Source organism: Columba livia, chromosome 2 (assembly GCF_036013475.1).
Source record: "Columba livia isolate bColLiv1 breed racing homer chromosome 2, bColLiv1.pat.W.v2, whole genome shotgun sequence".
Lineage (NCBI taxonomy): Eukaryota > Metazoa > Chordata > Aves > Columbiformes > Columbidae > Columba > Columba livia.
The window spans coordinates 59434467-59455329 of NC_088603.1; the positions used below are offsets into that span (position 1 = coordinate 59434467).

Here is a 20863-nt window from a genome sequence, read left to right on the forward strand (position 1 = left end):
AAACTGTCCTTACCTTAACCCACAAGGTTTTTCTTTTTTTCCGATTCTTTCCCGCATCCCACTGCAGACGGAGGAGTGAGCAAATGGCTGTGTGTGGTGTTTAGCTGCCTGCCAGGTTAAACTACAACAACAAATTATACAATACGAAAAACACTATAGAAGAGGAAGAAAAGGGCATGGGCAATGTACTTTCTCAAAATCACACCACAGAAGAGTGACAGTCTTGATGTCTATTCTTCATTCCTGCACAAGGCTCTTAACACTTTTAGTATGATGCACGATTTACAGTTTTGGCTGATTTTTATGATATTGGATGTGACATTCGAGAGGAGGGTTGCTATGCTTTGTATCTGCTTGTAAGCACTCAGATTCGTTGCTCAACATTTTTAGAATTGTGCCAACTTCACCAAATTTTTCATAGGAAAAGAAGCTGTTCTCTCAAAAATCTCCCTGTTACTGTACCATGCTCAGACATAATCTGATTTCATGAACATTAGCACCAACTTTTATTTTGCCTTTCATCCAATGAAGAATAACTACCAGTTACATGAAACCCTTTATATGTTGCATGGGAGAGCTTGTTTTTTATGTCTGTGTTTCCCCTTATTGTGGTGTCTTCTGTTGCATGGGGCCAATTCAGTTTCATGGTTGGAGTTAAAAGGATGTAATGAATTATATTATAAACCACTACAGACAGGAAAGCACACGCCTCCTTTCCTTTTCCACTCAGTGAACTGATTACAGTTCCCTTTGTGTGAATCATCTCTCACAAAAGGGACTGTAAGATATTGCTGCTGTATGTTTTTAAGCTTTAGCAACTCTCATGAGATGAATCAACAAGACCTTCAAGTGAGTCACCGTTCCTTCCTTCCAAGGAGCCAAGTAGTTGTTGGAAGAGGGCTGGCTGGATGGGAGGCAACGTCGTCCATCTGAAATTGTATTTACTCCCTTAGCAGTAAAGCAACTGGGTATTTTTTCAAGCTCTGCTCAAACCATCTGGTGTTTGGCCTTAAACAAGTCCTTTCACATATTTTTGCTTTGGTTCCCTGTTTATGCATGACTGATAGTGTTATTTTTCCTTCTTGATGTCCATGGCTGAAAATTGCTACATCAACTAAAATATAATCATAAAAATATAAGAGTTCTTTCAAAGTGTTTATCTACAAGACAGCTGGAGTTACAATTAGCATAACTGAAGTAATTAATAATCATAATAAATAATTATCTTCTAAGGGCATATTTGGCCTCTGCATGATCTTTCACAAGAAAATTTGGTACTCTCATTTGGATGCAATATTTTTTATCCCCCAAAGCAATCTAATCTACTGTGTAGAAAGACTGGTATTTCTGTTTCACTGGTTGGTTGATAGCTGAGTTTATTTTAAGGTGAAATAAAAACTGATTCTTAGTTATTACCAAAATCAAATCCCTCCTTATCCCTGTCCTCACACAGATACTTACTCATGATGAGGAAGATGTTGTATTCAGTTCTGATTTCCCCTCATATTGAGCTCCAGTATAGTTACACCTTTCCAAAATACTGAAAATTACATGTGTAAGCAGTTTGTCTGCCAGTATTAAGAGAATTGGTGGCTGTCCACAAGACGAGAGAAGCCATGACCATTTTTTTTACTACCTTGCACCTGGAGAGCATTTAGCCAGTTGCAGGTAGCCTGTATGCTTTAGAAAAGGTCAAGATATGTTTCCAGCAGTTAGAAGTTCCCCCTCAGCTGCAGTCAGACAGCAAGTTGAACCACTCTAGGGAACACTTGGGGAAGAGTTGTAAGTCTGCACTTTCTCTGCTCCAGCTTCTGCTCCAAAGGAGTAATCTAATCTTGTGTGTGCATGGAAACACAATGGCTCGCTGACATAATTGCTCTCTGCCAGAAATAAGCTGTAGCTGAGAAGTGCTGCATCTAACAGATATGCCTCTTCCTGTATGCAACTTCTTAAACTTTTGAGAACAGACTATGGTAGTGGATAGCCCACTTTTAATTCTAGTATTGTCGAAACAGTGCAGCTGTAAATGTGCACTTGAGGAAATCACTCCACACAGCAGTATGCCAGTCTATTATTTCCTTAAATACTGAAAAACAGAAGGGGAGGGTGAATAGTGTTGCTAGCTGAGCTCATGTAAAACAGCAATAGGGAAGCACTGAAATACACCTGCAAATGTTTCAGAGTATGTAGATAGGGATGGATATCAATGCAAGTGGCATGTGCACGACAAACTTAGGCTAGATTCTGCAGACTAGCCGAAAGACTAGCAGAATAATGTCCTGTAATTTAAAAAAAAAAAAAAAAAAAAAAGTATTTACTTGTAATAAACTGTAATTTCTTTGACTTTCCTGATGCAATCCAAGAGGACTAACCATGCACTAGAGAAAAATGGAAAATGTAGGACTTTGTGATTTACTTTTTGGAACTGAATTATGCAGGAAATGGCAATAATCCACACTTTCAGTTGCCAGAAATATAGATTACACTAGCAAAATCTTATTTAGTAGACACTATTAGAATCCCCTGGCCATATGAATAGAGTCAAAAGCCATCTGGGTGCTGTGCTCCAGAAACACACACTTACTGTGAGTGATAGACGGCTGGTAATTGATATACTTTTTAATTTCTTCCTTCAACCTGCTGCTATCTAGCATGAGCTTCAGCAAAACAGCTCACTTGTTATGTTGCAGTTCCATCCAGAAAGACTTGTATTGACCTTTAGATGTTAAGCAAGAGAAAGAGACAACAAAAATATTATCATCAGCAAACTAATAGTGCTACAGTCCATCAGCATTCTTTTTCACTGAAGCTGATGAAAAAAAATTACAGTGCACTTCAACTAGGTCCTCACAGAGAGAGCTGTCACCCTCACATTGACAAAATGTTTCCTGATGTTCAGAGGGGACCTCCTGCATTTCAATTTGTGCCCATTGCCTTTGGTCCTGTCACTGGGCAACACTGAAAAGAGCCTGGGTCCATCTTGTTTACATACTGCCTTCAGGTATCTGTATACATTGATGAGATTACCCCTGAGCTTTCTTCTCCAGGCTGAACAGACCCAGCTCTCTCAGCCTTTCCTCATATGTGAGATGCCCCAGTCCCTTAATCATCTTAGTGGCCCGTTGCTGGACTCTGTCCAGTATGCCCACATCTCTCTTGTACTGGTGAGCCCAGAACTGGACACAGTATTACACCAGTGCTGAGTAGAGGCAAGGGATCACATCCTTCGACCTTCTGGCAATAATTCTACTAATGTAGCCCAAGATACCATTTGGGTTCTTTGCTACCATGGCACATTGCTGGCTCATGTCCAACTTGGCATCCACCAGGGATGCCCAGGGCCTTTTCTGTAGAACTCCTTTCCAGATGTGTGGTTTCCAGCATATAGTGAGTGGTGCATGGCATTTTTCCTCGCCTGGTGCAAGACTTTGCACTTGCCCTTGTTGAACTTCATGAGGTTCCTGTCAGTCCATTTCTCAAACCTGTCAAGGTCCCTCTGGGTGGCAGCATGGACAACCCTGCTGAGGGTACACTCTGCCCTGCCATCATCTAGCTCATTAATGAAGATTTGAAGAGCATTGGAGCCAAGATTGACCCCAGGAGTACACCACTTGGTTACTATTTTTCCTACTTTCCAGCTTCTGTCTGCCTTCTCTTAATTTGTCTTTTCCACAATTTGTTTTCTGTCCTTTCCTCTCCCTGTTTTCTGTCCTTTCCTCTCCCCAGTATATCCCAGCACTCTGGCAATCCCAGACTATGGGAGTCCCAGAATTTCCCAGGACTGTGCTGCAAGGTAGTACAGTACTTCTGAGTCAACTGGTATATACTGAATATCTAAGATTAAATCCACAGGTGAGAATAACGAATTCCAAGGACTTAGCATGGAGACAATAGGCAAAGATTATTATAGGAAAGGCAGTCTAATTCAACACAGGCAATGAAGGAACAAGAAAACAGCTAGCTATTTAGTCATGATATATGAATATAGATATATGATAGATATATGAAAATATATTTGAACAGTCATAAAATGAAATTATGAAAGAAGGATTTTACCATATCTAATTCCCATTAATCCAAAGACACCTGGTTCCTGTAAAGAGAAGGCCAAGACTTAGACTTATTATTTGTCCAATTGTTTAAATTACTGGTGCAGTTGTAAATCTTACTGAAAAGAAGATGTGAAAGTATTATGGAAGAAGGACAATACTGTAGTAAAATTCACATCTTTGAAATATACAGGGAAACAATTTATGTGCAGCCTTGTCTTACAGTGTGACATCAGAGTCATATGCATAAGAAAACAGCAGCTCTTGCTGAATCAGGACACTGTCTTTCAGTAGATCTAATTCCCTGTCCATTCGCAAAGAAATGTCACTGCAAGTTTGCAACTACCAGATGTAGTTACTACGCACAGCAGAGACTGAATTAATGCCTTCAGGCTGCAGCCAAAACCTTTATTTTTAATTCTGATTAGGTTTTTTGGTCTGTAGGATACTTTGAGGTTTTCAAAATGAAAACATTATATAAAAAGAAACTGAAAAGGTCAACAGAAGCTTCTGAAGAGTTCTGTTTTCCTGAAAATTTGAAGAGGACTTTAATAAACTCTATTCAGCATAAGTTAGTTTTCTTTAATCTTTGAATAAAGTACCCTTGGATTTCTACTTGTATCTTTTCTAAATATTGTGGTATCATTTTTTTCCAAACCTTTAATGGTTGAAGTGATTCAGTTATATGTGTGTTCATTCCTTTACCTTTAATTGAGAAGTTACTTTCAGTTCTTCTTCCAATACATATTTCAAGACTTCCTACAACTGAAGGTAAAATGTCTTTAAAAATATGTTCTCCGGGCAACAGCAATTTCAGAAATCAGTAATGCTGTTACAAAATGTCTGAAGTCACTCATATATAAAAACTAACTTTAGAGTTATATTGTTAAAATGTTAATGCTGAAGCAGCCACTCTACTTCCTTTTTCACAGGGAAGTAATATTTTATCAATAACTATGATGACATCTCTCGTATCTCAAGTCTCTGAACATCAAGGCCTAGCTAATCCAGCAGCCACCTACAATGGAGTGGCTATCAGTGGACAGAAGAGCTACTGATGTCATCCAGACCTCTATAAGGCCTTTGATACGGTCCTCCACAACATTTTTGATGCTAAATTGGAGAGATATGCATTTGATGGATGGACTCTTAGATGGATAATGAACTGGCTGGATGGCCACATCCAAAGAGTTACAGTGGTTCAATATCCAAGTGGAAACCAGTAATGAGTGGTGTCCCTCAAGGGTCTGCACTGGTACCAATGCTATTTAATATCTTCATCAGTGAGATTGAGTACACACTCAGCAAGTTTGCAGATGACACTAAGCTGAGTGGTGCAGTTGATAGCTTAATGGAAGGGATGCCATTCAGAGGGACCTGTACAGGCTGGAGGGCCCATGTCAACCTCATGAGATTCCACAAGGCCAAGTCAGTCTCCAGTATCACTATAGACTGGGTGATGAATGGATTGAGAGCAGCCCTGCCAAGAAAGACTTGGGGGTACTGGTGGAGAAAAAATTAGACATGAGCCAGCAATCTGCACTTGCATCCCAGAAAGCCAAACGTATCTTGGGCTGCACAAAAGGAAGTGTGGCCAGCAGGTTGAGGGAGATGATTCTCCTCCTCTACTTCACTTTCATGAAACCCCACTTGGAGTACTGTGTCCAGCTCTGGAGCCCCCAGCACAAGACAGACTTGGACCTCTTAGAGTGGGCCTAGAGGAGGGCCATGGAAGTGATCACAGGGATGAACACGTTTTCTGTGAAGAAAGGCTGAGAGAGTTGGGATTGTTCAGCCTGGAGAAGGCTCCAGGGAGATCTTATAGCACCTATCAATATATAAAAGGGGCTCATAAGAAAGATGGGGAAGGGCTTTTTATGAAAGTTTGTAGTGACAAGACAAGGGAACAAGGGGCAATGGTTTCAAACTGAAAGAGGGTAGATTTAGACTGGTTATAAGGAAGAAATTATTTACTGTGAGGGTGATGAGACACACTAGACCAGGTTGCCCAGAGAAGCTGTTGATGCCCCATCATTGCAAGAGTTTAAGGCCAGGCTGGACAGGGCTCTGAACAACTTGATCTACTGAAAGATGTCCCTGCCCGTGGTGAGGGGGTTGGACTAGATGATCTTTAAAGGTCCTTTCCAACCCAAACCATGTTATGGTTCTCTGGTTCAGTGACTGTCCAGCAGATTGTTTATTCCATACAGAAGAACAGCTTTTTCTAAAGGTTCAGAAAAACCCTGAGCCTCACTTCATATTATATTTATTATATTATATTATATTATATTATATTATATTATATTATATTATATTATATTATATTATATTATATTATATTATATTATATTATATTATATTATATTATATTATATTATATTATATTATATTATATTATATTAATCTTGTGGATGGATTAATGCCATGAGAAGTAGATGTTTTTCCTTCTTGACACTTACATAAATGACTGCATAAGGTCAAAGAGAGTGTAAAGTTGTATGATATTTTGTTTGTTTGTCTGACTTGTCGACCTACAGGCAAATGTAGAATGTGTCTAGTCTGCACAATGAATCCCCTTGTTAGAGAGATACCTGAGCTAATTCTAAGAAAGATAGCCAGTCCACGTAAATCAGCACTCAGCTATGCTGGGTTTGATCCTAGGTGCAGTGTAGCCTTTCATTAGAACTAATTACTCTTGGCACAGCAACATGCTGATGCAGCTGTGCAGCTTCCAGAGCTAGTTCATTTGGCATTTAGCTCAGGGATCACTGCAGTGTTGGGCATAGATGTGCACAGTCATTTGGTCAAATTACTGAAGCTTTTGCTCATTAGTTCAAATGGCCATTTCATTTGGGAATTAGATAAATGATGAAATCTTCCAGATGCTTAGTCCAATTACTGTAAATATGGTCATTATTTTTGACAACTACCCAATTATTAACAGACAGCCAAGCTACGCGGTAATTCCTGCATTACGGTCAAGCAATTTGGATCAATAATCTCTCTCTGAGATGTTTTCTGGTGGCTTTAATTTTTAGTTATGTCCCTTGAGAAGTGTCCTCCTCAAAGCCAGTTCTGTGTTCCAATATGACACTTCAGAGTAGCATTTGTAGCCCTTTCCACATACCTTCAGCAGCCAGGAACAACCTATCAGTGCGGCTTCAATGTCAGCTTTGGCATGGCTATCTCTCACCCCTATGCAAATGAGGGCAGCAGGGCAGGTAATGACTTTGGGAAAATGCCTCTAAACTCAGCTGTCTAAGCAGGAAAGGTAGACAAGATAGTTGCTTTAAAATCCTGGAAAGCCATCTATTCTATCCACAGTCTACTACAGTTAATGGAAAGGATTCTGTTGACTACAGATATAAGACCTGATCTTGACCCTGGTGATGAATTCCATATAAAGATACATAAACCACTAGCTCTAGATACATTTAGCATCTCTGTGTATTAAGTTTTCATTCATTTGCAATCAATTCACTGAATTCTATCTACTGGTTTAATCAGTGAGCCCGTGGTCAGAGATGTATTTACAAACCAGCTGTCCAGGAAGTTTGGTAGATGTTGCCCTTACAGAGAAAGAATATTTTCAAGCTGTTTTTTTCATGGAACAAGCAAGTCAAGTGGAGGGGGAAATATTTGTCTGGCAGGTTTTAGTCTACAGTTTATAGCTTATTGTTGTACTCTGTTTTACAGTCAAGCAAGTTCCGATTCTAGCTGTAGCAAGGCATTTATGTTCTAAGAATGGAATTTCAAAAGGATCCTAAAGAAGTTACATACCATTCCCTTTGATGTAAGTCAATTAAAACATCAGTAAGTCCCACTGTAGGGTATAAAAATACATCAGGGAAGGTAAAATAAGTGTAAGGGAGGAGATGAAAATACATGTTTCAGATAAAGGACAATGGGAGAGTAGGAGAGAAATAGACAGGCATACAAACTGACTGCAAACTGACTGTGAAAAGGGTTGTAATCCCTGCTCCTTTTTTTTTTTTTTTTTTTTTTTTTTACAGCTATTTTGTCTTGGGAACCTCCATCTACAGCTTGGCATGTTGTGAGCACCCACCTGTCTGTCAGCATCTCTCTCTTTACTGGCAGCCTCATTATAGCTAGAGATCCTAGCCTCCAATTTATCAACAAGGATCAAACTAGGAAAACAGTAAAAAAAGAGACTTGAAACACAAGGAGTTCTAGGAAAATGAGAAACCTAGCTGTTCATAGATCTTGAATGCCAGAAAAGTCTGTCAGCTCATTTACCCTGACCTTGTGCATAGCAAAGGACATAGAAGTGCTTGCTACTTCCTATGCAGTTTAGCTTCAGAACTTGTGTTTAACTGAAGTATATCTACCAGAAAGCCTTGAAAGGCAGGACCCAAGGAACACAGAATCCCACAGACACTGCAGCCGTAGGATACCAGGTTGAAAGGGAACACAAGGACAAGATGGCCCAGCACGCTCTCCGGTTGAATCTTAAAAGTGGCCAATGTTGGGGAATCCACCACTTCCCTGGGGAGATTATTCCAATGGCTGATTGTTCTCATAGTGAAAAACTTCCCTCTTGTGTCCAATTTGAATCTCACCTGCTCACCAACTTGAATCTCAGTCTTCTTTGTAGCCACCTTTTAAATACTGGAACACAGTGATGATGTCTCCTCTAAGCCTTCTTTTCTCAAGGCTGAACAAGACCAGTTCTCTCAGCCTTTCCTCATATGGCAGCTTCCCAGTCCTGTGATCATCTGTATGGCCCTTCTCTGGACCCACTCCAGCCTGTCCACATCTCTTTTATATAGCAGGGACCAAAACTGAACACAGTATTCCAGGTGTGGCCTGACAAGCACTGAGTAGAGTGGGACAATGACTTCTTTGTCTCTGCTGGTGATGCCCTTGCTAATGCAACCCAGCATATTGTTGGCTTTCTTTACTGCAGCAGCTCACTGTTCATTCATATTGAGCTTGTTGTCCACCAGAACTCCCAGGTCCCTTGCCACAGAGCTGCTCGCCAGCTGAATAGATCCCAGCCTGTGCTGCACTCCTGGATTATGTTTTCCCAAGTGCAAGACCTTACCCTTGTCCTTGTTCAACTTCATAAGGTTCTTGTTAGCCCTCTCTTTTAGTCTATCCAGGTCTTCTTGCAGGGTGGCTCGGTCATGTCCCTTCCTTTTTATGGGCAAATGCCTCATAGATTTAGAATGAGGAAATGGTGGGTTTCTAAATAGAGCTAAAAAACAAGAATGCAGAACAAAAAAATGAAAAGGGCATTTTGTTTTCCAGAGCTGCACTTCCATGTTCTGAACAGATGGCTGACAATAACCTGAGACCTTAGAAAATTGAATAGATGAAAGAAACGTGTTCAGATTTGATATATGTAATTGCACAAGGCACAGAAAGAATAAAACTAAGCCACAAGCCTCCATTTATTGAGTGAATGTATGTGGCAGGAGCACATAAATATTTCACCCTTGGTCAATTTTATGAAGTTTGTGTCACAAAACCTTGTACTGACTGAATATACTAAACCCCACTTTTTTCCTTTTTAAAAAAATTTATAATTAAGTGATTTCAGACATTTGTTCTCATTTCTTAGAACAACTAGTTTGTGCTTTATGGTATTTGGTCCAATACAAAATAAAATTAACATTAGGAAAACTCAATTCATGAGCTATAAAGTGACTGACCAGTAGAAATCTCTCAGATCCATGCAGCTCATTTTCTACACGTTTCTGAAAAAATCCTGCACTTGTTCAGTGGGTCAATGTGAATAAATAGTCACATGTGCACATGTATGCTAGATATCTTTTAATCATCTTCTTGAAAAGTCTGACAGAATAATACCGCTGTCATGTCAACCAAGGATGTATTCGACTGAAAGATGCCACATCATGCAAGAGTTGTATGTGTAGATAATGTGAGAGATTGAAAAGTAAACTGTACTTAGGAAAAACCCTAAATAATTGCTACCTGTCCACATAACTAGTTACACTGAAAAAGTTTGATGTTGTATTGGGTCTGACTGAGACAGAATCAACTTTCTCCACAGCAGCCCATACATGCACTGAAAATGGTCTTTGATGACAGTACTTTCTGGAATGCTTTGCCTTCCCTAACTATAGGATTAAATATCAAAATATAATATGAAACTGTACAAATGGTACTCTTATGTCAGAGGGAATAATTTTCTCCATTCTCACTATAAGTCTTTCAGACTGTGGTACAGGTTTCAGTTTAAAGACATGCATAAAGCTAGACTGTGCAGGCACAGACCTTCTATTTTCTATTTGCCACTTCTCTATACTTTCTCTTTTAAAGGAAGAATAATCTTCCTTCAAAAAATTAAAGATGCTTCCATCCAGAAGACCAAGAGCTTGCAAAGAAAGAAGCATTCTTGCAGAGGTTTTTCAAAATCCTGGATGAGGTACCCACAAGCAATATCAACAGTGCTATCAGTTGCCTCAGAATAAGATGAAAAGTCTGCTAAGGGGTCCTTATTTTACAGCCTTGTAGAAAGACAGCTTTTGGGAAGCAAATCAAGCCTGACAGTGAAGAGTTCTGAGGTGGTTCTTCAAAGCAAGAAGTAAAGGAAAATTACACACACGCCTTTGAAAGTAGGCTTGGACACAACATACAACTTAAGTACTGGAGGCACTTTTATTCCTAATTTGCCTGAGTTTACTTGCAGAAATGCCTAAGTTATAAGACACGATAACATTAAAATGAAACGTCTTTATTTAATGGCAAGCTTTGTCTCATACAGATTTTCTGTCTTGTAAAGTGCAAAAGGCCAAACAGGCTAAATTCATGGCTTATGAAAGACAGTTAATTCAGTAAATGAAATTATTTTATTCAGCAGAGAACAGGGAGTATAACAGCAATAAAATATGCTTTTGATTTTTTCTTTTGGAAATATCCAGTTTTACAGAAAAATATCAGAGGTGTCATTTGTATAATAAATTTGTTTTGAGAGAACATTCTCTGTAAAAAGTTTATTCCTATCCTTCCATTTTTCATAAAAAAAGCATTTAATTCAGCCTGACATAACATCATGAAAATCTATTAGGCCACATACCAAAATATTTCACACTGTTTATCAGTATTGTTAGTGATAATGATCATGCAGTGGTGCTTCTACCACAATTGAATAGCATTACTGAGCAAGATTTTTATAAGACTGTTTTATTAATTCAACTAAACAAGAAACCACACTGTACTGGAACACTGAGACCATAATTGGGCATCCGAGATTTTTCAGAAAAGTTAAAAGGGCAGTCTGGCTTTCTGGTTTTATATGTGAGAAAAACAAATTAAATGGAACTCCTGATCATCTTCTGTCTGGTATCCTCCTCTGTGAATGCTATAATTGCTAATCCGTTTTCCAATAACCCTATTACGTGGTGTTTTGCCACCATGATATAATTAATAGAAAAAAAAATACATAAACCAAAAACCAGAGGGACAGTCAAAATTATATTTCCTTATTCCAAGTCATCTATATATTACTAATCACACTTTCTGTTTAATAATAAGTATAAATTATAAAGTTTGCTGTGGATCATGTGGAGGAATGCCTAGTATGCCTAATGGACATTTGTAAAATTTTTAAACATATTTTGAATCATCTACTATAAATAGAGCACTGTAGAACTTGCTAAGAATCTATTTCTTTTTCAGCCGTAAAATCTCACAGAGGTCGTTACCACTGCATCGTAAGTTCATTGTAAAAATTAATTGCCCCTCAAAAGAAAAAAAAAAAGTAGAATTCTTCTGCACCACTTCTTTGTCAAAATGCATATTTGCCTAAAAAACCTGTAGAAACTGGAAAGCTGAAGAAAACAAAAATTAATGTCACTGTTTCATGGTCTGTTGATGTTTTCTTCTAAAACCTGGTGAGCAGTTTTTTCCAATATTATTGAAATTCCTAGTTGAAATAAAAAATTATTTTCAAGGATATGATTTATTCTGGTTAAATTTTACAAGCCAAACTGATTTGATTTCCATCACCTGCTAGAGAAACTTTTGACAATGGCTTCCTTGGAAATGCTTTAACTCTTACTCAAGTTAGAATTGACTGAATGCTGAACATGCTTATAACTTCTGAAAGGTGGCTGAGCAGTACATATTTCTAGTAAATGTGACTCCTTTCTGTTTTGGAAGTATAAGTGAATTTGTTTACAATGTAAGACAAGTTCCCTTTTGCTTGGTGTTTCAGCTGCTACGGAGGTTTCCTTTTCATTTGATGTTGGAAATGGGCCCGTGGAAATCGTCGTTAGATCTCCCAACCAGCTCAATGATGACCAGTGGCATCGGGTCAATGCCGAAAGGAATGTCAAACAGGCTAGCCTGCAAGTAGACCAGTTACCCGTGGAAGTCCGGAAAGCACCAACAGAAGGTCACACGCGACTGGAGTTATACAGCCAGCTCTATGTTGGTAAGATGCAGAGTGGGTAACTGGGCTTTGCCCACACATGCTGAACGCTCTTTACCTCGTGTCTTTTCAGCGCTCCCGAAGCACTTCCATGATGGTAAGGGGAAAAGAAAAAAGAAAAATAAAAAAAGAAGTCAAGCATGTCCATAATTACAGAAATAAGATCAACTAAGAGAGAAATATTCTGTACTCTCAACTCATCCTTTTTGTCTTTCCCCACCTGCAGCTCCTGACTGAAAGGGCCAGCCTCCTTGTTTGCCATGTCTCTCTCACACACAAATGCTTATTCACCACAGAAGTGAAAAATTCTGCCTAGCTCTTCCCAGGACTGGGTGTGCCTGCAGTGCCCATCCAGCACTTCCAGCCACTTTAGTTTTGATAATTGCCCACGCTTTTGTATTCGTGTTTCTCAATGAAGTCTTTTCCCTTTAGGCCCATGGGATGTTTGCCCAGTCGAAGTAGGATGGCATCTCACAGTGTTGCCTAAATGCATTCCACAGAACCAAGTTAGTCCAGCTGCTTTGTGTAGCTGCTGATGTCTGCTATATTTTGAGCAGGCTATTCCAGTAGCCTTCTGTTTCTCTGATTGTTAGCCCCAGGGCTGTGAAGTGCAGACAAGCCAAGTACCATTAGCTGGAGTCAGAATTACATGAAAAGTTAAGCAAGGAAGCACTTTCCTACCTCTCTAGGTATCTGTTAACAGAAGAGGGAAGAAGGGAAGGGAAGGGAAGGGAAGGGAAGGGAAGGGAAGGGAAGGGAAGGGAAGGGAAGGGAAGGGAAGGGAAGGGAAGGGAAGGGAAGGGAAGGGAAGGGAAGGGAAGGGAAGGGAAGGGAAGGGAAGGGAAGGGAAGGGAAGGGAAGGGAAGGGAAGGGAAGGGAAGGGAAGGGAAGGGAAGGGAAGGGAAGAAGGGAAAAACAACATTATCTCGGTTTTTTTCCTGTGTTAGTCAGGCTTCAACAGCAGAAATGAATTTAAATGCTGTTTAAAACCTTCATGGCCTTAGTAAGCAACACAATGTCATTGCAAATTGTTTATAAGATAACAGATATGCAGTCATTATTTACAAGCTCAGATTCTCCTTTAATGCCAAGTGTAATTCCAATACAAGGCAGTTTCAAAATAAGCTGAAATGTGAAGTTTGTTTAGAAAAGAGACCCTTAAGCTTTTAAAAGAAATACCAAGTGTTTTGCTGAAAATTGGAAGATCTGGATCTTTTTTCCAGAACAAATACTTAGGCAATTGTTAATAATGGTTATTTTTGTTGGTAGTTTTGAATTAACAATTATACCAGCAATGTTTTGTAATACCTAGTACCTTTATTGACAAAAACTGCATCTCCAGGTCTGCACCAGATTTTCTTTCTTTTTGAACCACAGCAATTCTGTAACTGAGTGATTGGAGAACACATCTCAAATAATAGAGCCTCTGATTTAAGTTTTTACCCAGAGTGAGAAAAATAATTGATTTGAGTTGGAATGTCCCAAATGAACACCCTGAACATCAAGACCTGGAGACTAATACTGAACAAGAATTGTTTCAGTGCCTTTGGTTCCATTTTCTGTAGAATTAACTATCTTTGGTCCCACAAAAGAGCCTGAGGGATGATGACTTCATGTCCTAGTGTCCTAACTCACCAGGGGAGGAAAGAATTAAATGAATTAGGGTATTGTTCATCATTGCAATGTATACTAGTTTACATAGAATGGAATCACATCAGAATGCCCCTTACTCTGCGCACTTGGCAGAGATGCAAGCGTTGCCTCTTCTTATCATAGAATCATAGAATCATAGAATGCTAGGGATTGGAAGGGACCTCGAAAGATCATCTAATCCAATCCACCTGCTGGAGCAGGAACACCCAGATGAGGCTATGCAGGAACGTGTCCAGGCAGGTTTTTAATGTCTCCAGAGTAGGAGACTCCACAACCTCCCTGGGCAGCCTGTTACCCTCACTGAGAAAAAGTTTCTTCTCAAGTTTAAGTGGAACCTCTTATGTTCTTACTCCAAATCATGCAGCTACTGAGAGCTGATTTGAAGCAGCCCTCTCTCCTTGGTTTGTCTTTAGTCCTTTTCCCCACTTGGGTAAATATCAGCCTCAGTGCTCTGTGGTGATGAGCATTCAGATCTCCTCTGGGACTCCTCAGCACCTGCGGCACTGTGGCAGTCAAAGAGATGAGAGGATGAGGAGAAAGGATGACAATCACTCATGGTTATTTCTTTTCATTTTTAGTGTGTTTGTTCTGCTTCTAATCCAGCCCCAGATAAGACTTCCCTAGGTGAAATCACACTTTTCAGCAAGTTTTTACCAGGGGAAAAAAGGACCAGTTCTTAATTGACTGCTAAGAAAAGCCATCTCAATCTATTTTTTTTTTCGTTATGTCCTTCACCCTATAGTCAGGCAACTAAGCAATATACATGATGTTGCCTGGAAATTAACATCTCTACTTTATATTGCAACTGAGAGTGGAGATTTAATCTTTTCCTTCTTTCCTCATCGTGGCTTTGAAAAAATGTAACACTGCATAACATATTACAGAATTATTATTAGCATACATCATCACTGATAATATGGAGAATAAGGCTATACCTTAGTGATAGACCCAAGCCCATTTCTTCCACTGTTCTCTCTAAAAATATTGAAATGAAACCAATTCTTACAGTGGAGGACTAGAATCTCTAATGTGTAATCAGCATCAAGCAAACACACCTGCTATTTATGCTTACTTGTATGTTATCAAAAGGTTAGATTTAATTAATTTCATTGTGATTAGGACAAGTCAATTCCTTGCATTTACAAAGAAGTTACTTATATCCAGCTGTTGTCACAAGTTTAGCAGGATATTTCATGTAAACCAACAACAATAAAATCTTTTCAGTGTTGTCTCACAGTTTTACATTCCTCCTCAGGTGCTGCAGGAGGGCAGCGAGGCTTCCTAGGTTGCATTCGTTCACTGAGGATGAATGGGGTGACACTGGATCTGGAAGAGAGAGCAAAAGTCACACCAGGGGTGAAGCCTGGTTGCTCTGGCCATTGCACAAGCTATGGGATGTACTGCGCCAATGGTGGTAAATGTGTCGAGAAATACAACGGCTACTCCTGTGACTGCTCCAAAACTGCCTATGATGGGCCATTTTGCATTAAAGGTAAATGCTTTAGTGCAGGAGGCACAGCAAGAGAGAGCTCTCTGCCTGAGAAAAACCACAACAGAATCACTGCTTCGGCTTTTATTAATTAAAGAAGTAAATCCTGTTTAATACTGCTTACAAACAAGTCAAATTACATACCCAGGATTTAAATGTGATGATTTAAAACCACATCTCTCATTAGTACTAATATATTTTACCTATTTAGATCAAATAACACAACAACGAAATGCATCAAGGAATGCCTGTAGTCATAGCAGGTCTGGCAGGCTGTATTACATAGTCTTGAGCTGTTGAACAATGTCGTGGTTACTTCTTTAGAATAAAACATGGATTTAAATGAAAGCTACCTAGTCTCATTCAGAAACATAACTGGAGATACATAGGTGTGAGCTTTGGGTTGAATAACTTATAAATTAGATGGCCACAGTTTGGATTAAAAAATATATCCATCTATAATCAGATCAAGTCTCGTAGTAGCTTAAACTGGGTTAGAGATTGTACTTGCTAGGGTAAGAGAGGGTACAGAGCTCCCATGTCTATGTCTGTCCTATGGAAATTCCCAACTTATGTTCTGAATTTTCAAAATCAATTGTTGTAAGAGACCGATTCACTATGGACACACATGCCTGCATAAGAAAGAAAGACAGGAAACGAAAGAGGGATCTTACATACAAAACAAAACAAAAAGACAAAAAAAAAGTGAGAATGAAGATGCTGATTTATTTCCATGTGTTTTTTCTTATTTTGACCAGGAATGATTGTGACAAAGTAAATAGTAATGGGAATATATTTTTCCAAATGTTTGCACAATTTGCAAGCTTTGTAACCATTCATTTTTTCCATTATTTTTATAGGATATTCTCATTGTATTCTTGAATTGTTCTTCTCAACACCTCTAAAGGTTTTGTCAGACTAAGCTGAGGTGCTAATATCTCTCAGTAGCTTGCTTTCACTGTGCTTTTATTGGTATACAAAATCATCCGATCTATTGCTTTTCCTAATTCTAAGGCTTTCTCAAATAGTACTAATCCTACAGTGTCAGCTAAAAAATGTGAAGGCTCTTCTCATCAGTATCTATGATGTTAAAGAAACCTCTAGTGTCATGAACTGCTTTTGTGCTTCTAAGTTACCCACTGTACTAGGAATTTTGCAGGCAGGCTGAGTCACCGGTCACCACAAAGCTCACCAGGGAAAGCTCCTGTCCTTTGACATTCTGATCTCAAAGTCCTTTATAACCTCTCTTTTTTCTTTTTTCCAAATCAACCTTTTAGGATTACTTTACAAATATCCATATCCTGCTCCTTTCCTGACACATTTAGAAGAAACCAAGTTTATAACAGAAAGAGGCAGTCTGTTTGCCTGTTGCTGGGTTATGGTCTGTAATTTCTCCTCAAACACTTCTGCAACCTTTGTTTATATCCATCTTCATTTCATTTTATGAGAACAGAGCTTTGTCCAATGCTGGCGTTGCTCACACATTGGAGCACCCTCTTCTAAAAGCTAAGGGATTGTTTTCATGTCACCAGATATTCTGATGAATCTCTAGCATGATTATTTTGTAAATTCCAATAAACATGATGTATTTCTAGAAGCAAAGCAGCTGCTGCTCTAGGTGTTGGCTTCCACCCTGCTTGCATGCAGGAATTTCATCAGGTTTCACCGTGTTGTCTTGCTTCAAAGACAAATTTTAAAACATACCACAGAATCACAGAATGTATCCATCAAATTGAATACATAGAGTAACTCCTGTGAATGTGAATACAGTGATTTCAGTTAATTTACCAAATGGTTTGTCGTGACTTGAACAATAGCAGTGCATATTTAGTATTTATGTTTGCTAGTGCATTTATGTAGAGGAAACACATTCAGGCTGGAACTGGGTCGGTCTCTTACAGATCACACATGTTGAATCAAAAGAAAAAAGAATTGCTGCCATGCCACATCCAGTGAGTTCAGTTTTAAATTTTATTCTGTATTGCCCAAACTCATCACACTGGCTTTTATTTGTGTTTTTCTGTTTCTTTTATGGATAGATAAACCCCAAACTTCTGCCAAAACTAGCTCTAAGCTAAAAGTGTTTTATTTTTCCTGGATGTGGAGCTAACAGAATAAAAACCACAATTAGGGGAATAATTGAGCAACTAGCACAGAAAAACCGTGGTTTTGTCTGGTCTGTAAGCACTGTCATAGCAACAGCAGTAATATTGTACTATATTATACCATAATATTCTCCTTATCAGCCTCCCAGTCCAGCCAAAGGCCTGAAGCTCTGACAGTGATACTCTGGGCACACAGTAAAACTTGCTGTAAGCTTCTGCTGCTGGGGGCCAGTAGGTCATGCAAAATTACTCATGCTTGCATGGAGATCTCTGTACCACACAGTATTGAGCCATTTAAACATGACAACAGATCTCTACTTTAATTAACAAAACTGTTCCAGGCAAAAATATATCTAAATCCTCAGGACTTTATGTGCAAAATGCAAATTACCCATTCCTATCAGTTAGTGCTGAAAACTGCTGTACTCATCTAGAATATCCCCAAGTATGACTCAATGTGAGTGATTTGATGGGGCTTCTCTGTAGAAACAGCAAGGTAGCAGTGTGATAGAGTTAGAGGATAAAAACAAAACGGACTGCTTTTGGGGCATCCTGTGATCAAAATAACTGTAAAACCTCTATAACAAACAGTGCTGTTAATGAGAATGTGAAACAAAGGGAATCCTACATTTTCTTTTAATATCAGCTCCTGGAATCTTCTACAGTGTCCTCTTGGCCCATGACTGTCACGTCTTGCCCAGAGGTATGAGGTGGCGGGGGAGAGGTGACTCAGGTTCATGGGTCCCTTTGGTTGGAAAACAGTACACACAGTACTTTAGGTCTGTAAACAAAAGGCTTCTATTTTGCAGCTTGGCCCAATTAGCAAATGATTTGTTGACAGAAAGGTTTATGTTATTGTAGGGTCAATTGGTAAACAAAATAAACGTTTGCGACGTATGCGGAGCTGTAAACCTTATGTTACTATATCACTTATAAAAAAGGAAGCCAAAGAATAGAAGTATAGAAAAGAAAAGAGAGACAAAGATTTCACCGTCCTTACAGCTCCTCTTTATGTGTGATGGAGATTGCAGTCTTGGATCCAGTGATGTGCAGTGTCTTCCAGTGTCTTGTTCAGTTCATGCGGTGACACTGGTGAGCAGAGTGGTCCTCAGAATGGTGGGTGGGCACCACCAGTGCTTGCACAAGGTAGGCATTTATAGCACTCTAGGTTGCCCACTTGCATAATTTTTGATCTTTTGAGGAGATGTTATTGTGAAAGATACAAAAGTCTGGCAGGGTGATTGCGAAAGATAGACAAGTCTTGGGCCATCTTGAAGTGTCTCGGCTTTTCCCTTAGTACCATGCTGGGCCTATCAAAAGACAGAGCTACATGCTCTCCAATACTCCCCCCACCTCCTGTATCAGCCAGCCAGCCTTTGTCATTGATATGTAGATCGCAGTTCACCTTATACTGAATGCCCCATCTCCACTCCTTGGAATGTCCCATCTACTGCAGCTGGATGAACTGGTTTTGCCACAGTGTTTGAGCCATTATCCTTATCAGTCTCTGACAACAGACACAAAGGACAAACATACAGTACAGCAAAATAAATACTGGCAAAACAGCCAAGTATATTTTACTTAAATATATATGTATATAAAAATATATAAAATTTGTTGGAAAATAGCAGGGAATCTTTCTCTGCTTTCTCTGTAAAATAAAAATGTTACCTAAATTATTTTTAGTTGATTTGGATGAAAACATCGTAATTCTAATGTTTCAATTAATTAACACTTTCCCCTCTTTAAAAGCACCGAAATGTCTGTGAACGGGTTTTCAAAAACTATATTCTCTGTTTTCAAGCAATTCCATTCTTTATGGTAAGGACATAGTTGAATACTGTTTTGTCACTTGTGGCTTTCTAACGTGCACCGAAGTATGTATTGGATGCTGTGATGTTGAGTGAGTCTGATATGAGGCAAGCAAGAATATTTCCTTTGTTACCTTCACTGGGATTTCATGTCAGCTGCTAAGAAATAACAAGATTAGTGCTTTGCACAGTAAACTAGGACTAGGTTTTATTTTACTCCTCTGAGTAAATCTTCCAGGTCAAGCAGCTCTGTTGATTTGATAATCAATAGTGTCTGACTGTTTAAGTCATTACATTCATACAGATATGAGATATTACGAGAAAAATATTCTACTCAGCAAGAATGGTCACATAATATAATATCCTTGAATATACCACAGTCTTCTCTTCTTGTTGATTATAATTTGCCACAAGAATTTTTTCTTATTAAAAAAAATATTTTGTTATTAAAGTCACTCCCCTGTTGTAAACATTTTGGGGTTAGTTACATACTGAAACAGCTAGCAGAAGAAGTGATAGAAAAAAAGATCAAAGAAAAAAGAAACATCATTACCATAAATAAATCACTACATAGTGGTTTGTAAGTAGTAAACACATCTCACAATAAAACCAGGCCTGACGTATTGTGGATTCTTTGCTGATCAAATCCACCTTAGAGCTACTGATTGATGACTGACAAGAAATTGCATTGTCTCCAGCCACATTAGCGGCAGATCACAATGTGATTGATGTGGTAGTGACGTGGAAATTACACTGCTTTTTTACAAGGACAAAAAAGTGCAAAAATGGAGTCTGGCATCTATTTTAACTTTATTTTTGTTTTGTATTTGGAGCATATGCAACTGGCTTCTCCTATCATTGCTCAGAAAAATTGTTCTGAGGAATACTTACAGTATTTCCACAGTCCTACAGATTGCTTTCTGACCTTCCCCTGTCCTTTGCTTGGGCACAAATTCTCTTTTTCTTTTTTCCCACAGCTGTCCTATCATCATTAAAGCATTTTTGATAAAACAATTAGCTTTTGTTCCTTAAAAAAACAAGCTATTTATTTCCTTAAAACAAAAAGAGTGAAGGTCAAATGCTGAAATGGCTAAACAGAGCGTGTGGCAGCACTGTGATGTGGAGGATCCCACAGGGACAAAGCATTCCTCCATTCAGTATTGAAGTGCTGTGTATCAACTGCAGGAGAAGAAATTGCCCACCACCAAGACAATGTAGCCAAAAAATAAAAATTAAATAGCTGATGCTGTGACTCATGTGCCCTTCAGGTGTGCTGGAAGGGTACATTCAAAGCTTCCCAGTTTCTATGCTCACTCAGTTTGTATCTACAAACACCA

General features: G+C 39.0%; 1 protein-coding gene across 5 annotated transcripts in view; it reads left to right on the forward strand.

Moving 5' to 3' along the window:
* Window positions 1-20863, forward strand: part of CNTNAP2 (contactin associated protein 2) — a 1147495-nt gene that overhangs the window by 1025931 nt on the left and 100701 nt on the right. For all 5 annotated transcript variants that reach the window (XM_065052118.1, XM_065052119.1, XM_065052115.1 and 2 more), the window contains exons 17-18: window positions 12253-12471; window positions 15377-15613. In XM_065052118.1, coding sequence (XP_064908190.1) covers window positions 12253-12471; window positions 15377-15613 — 456 coding nt within the window. The remainder of the gene's footprint in view (window positions 1-12252; window positions 12472-15376; window positions 15614-20863) is intronic.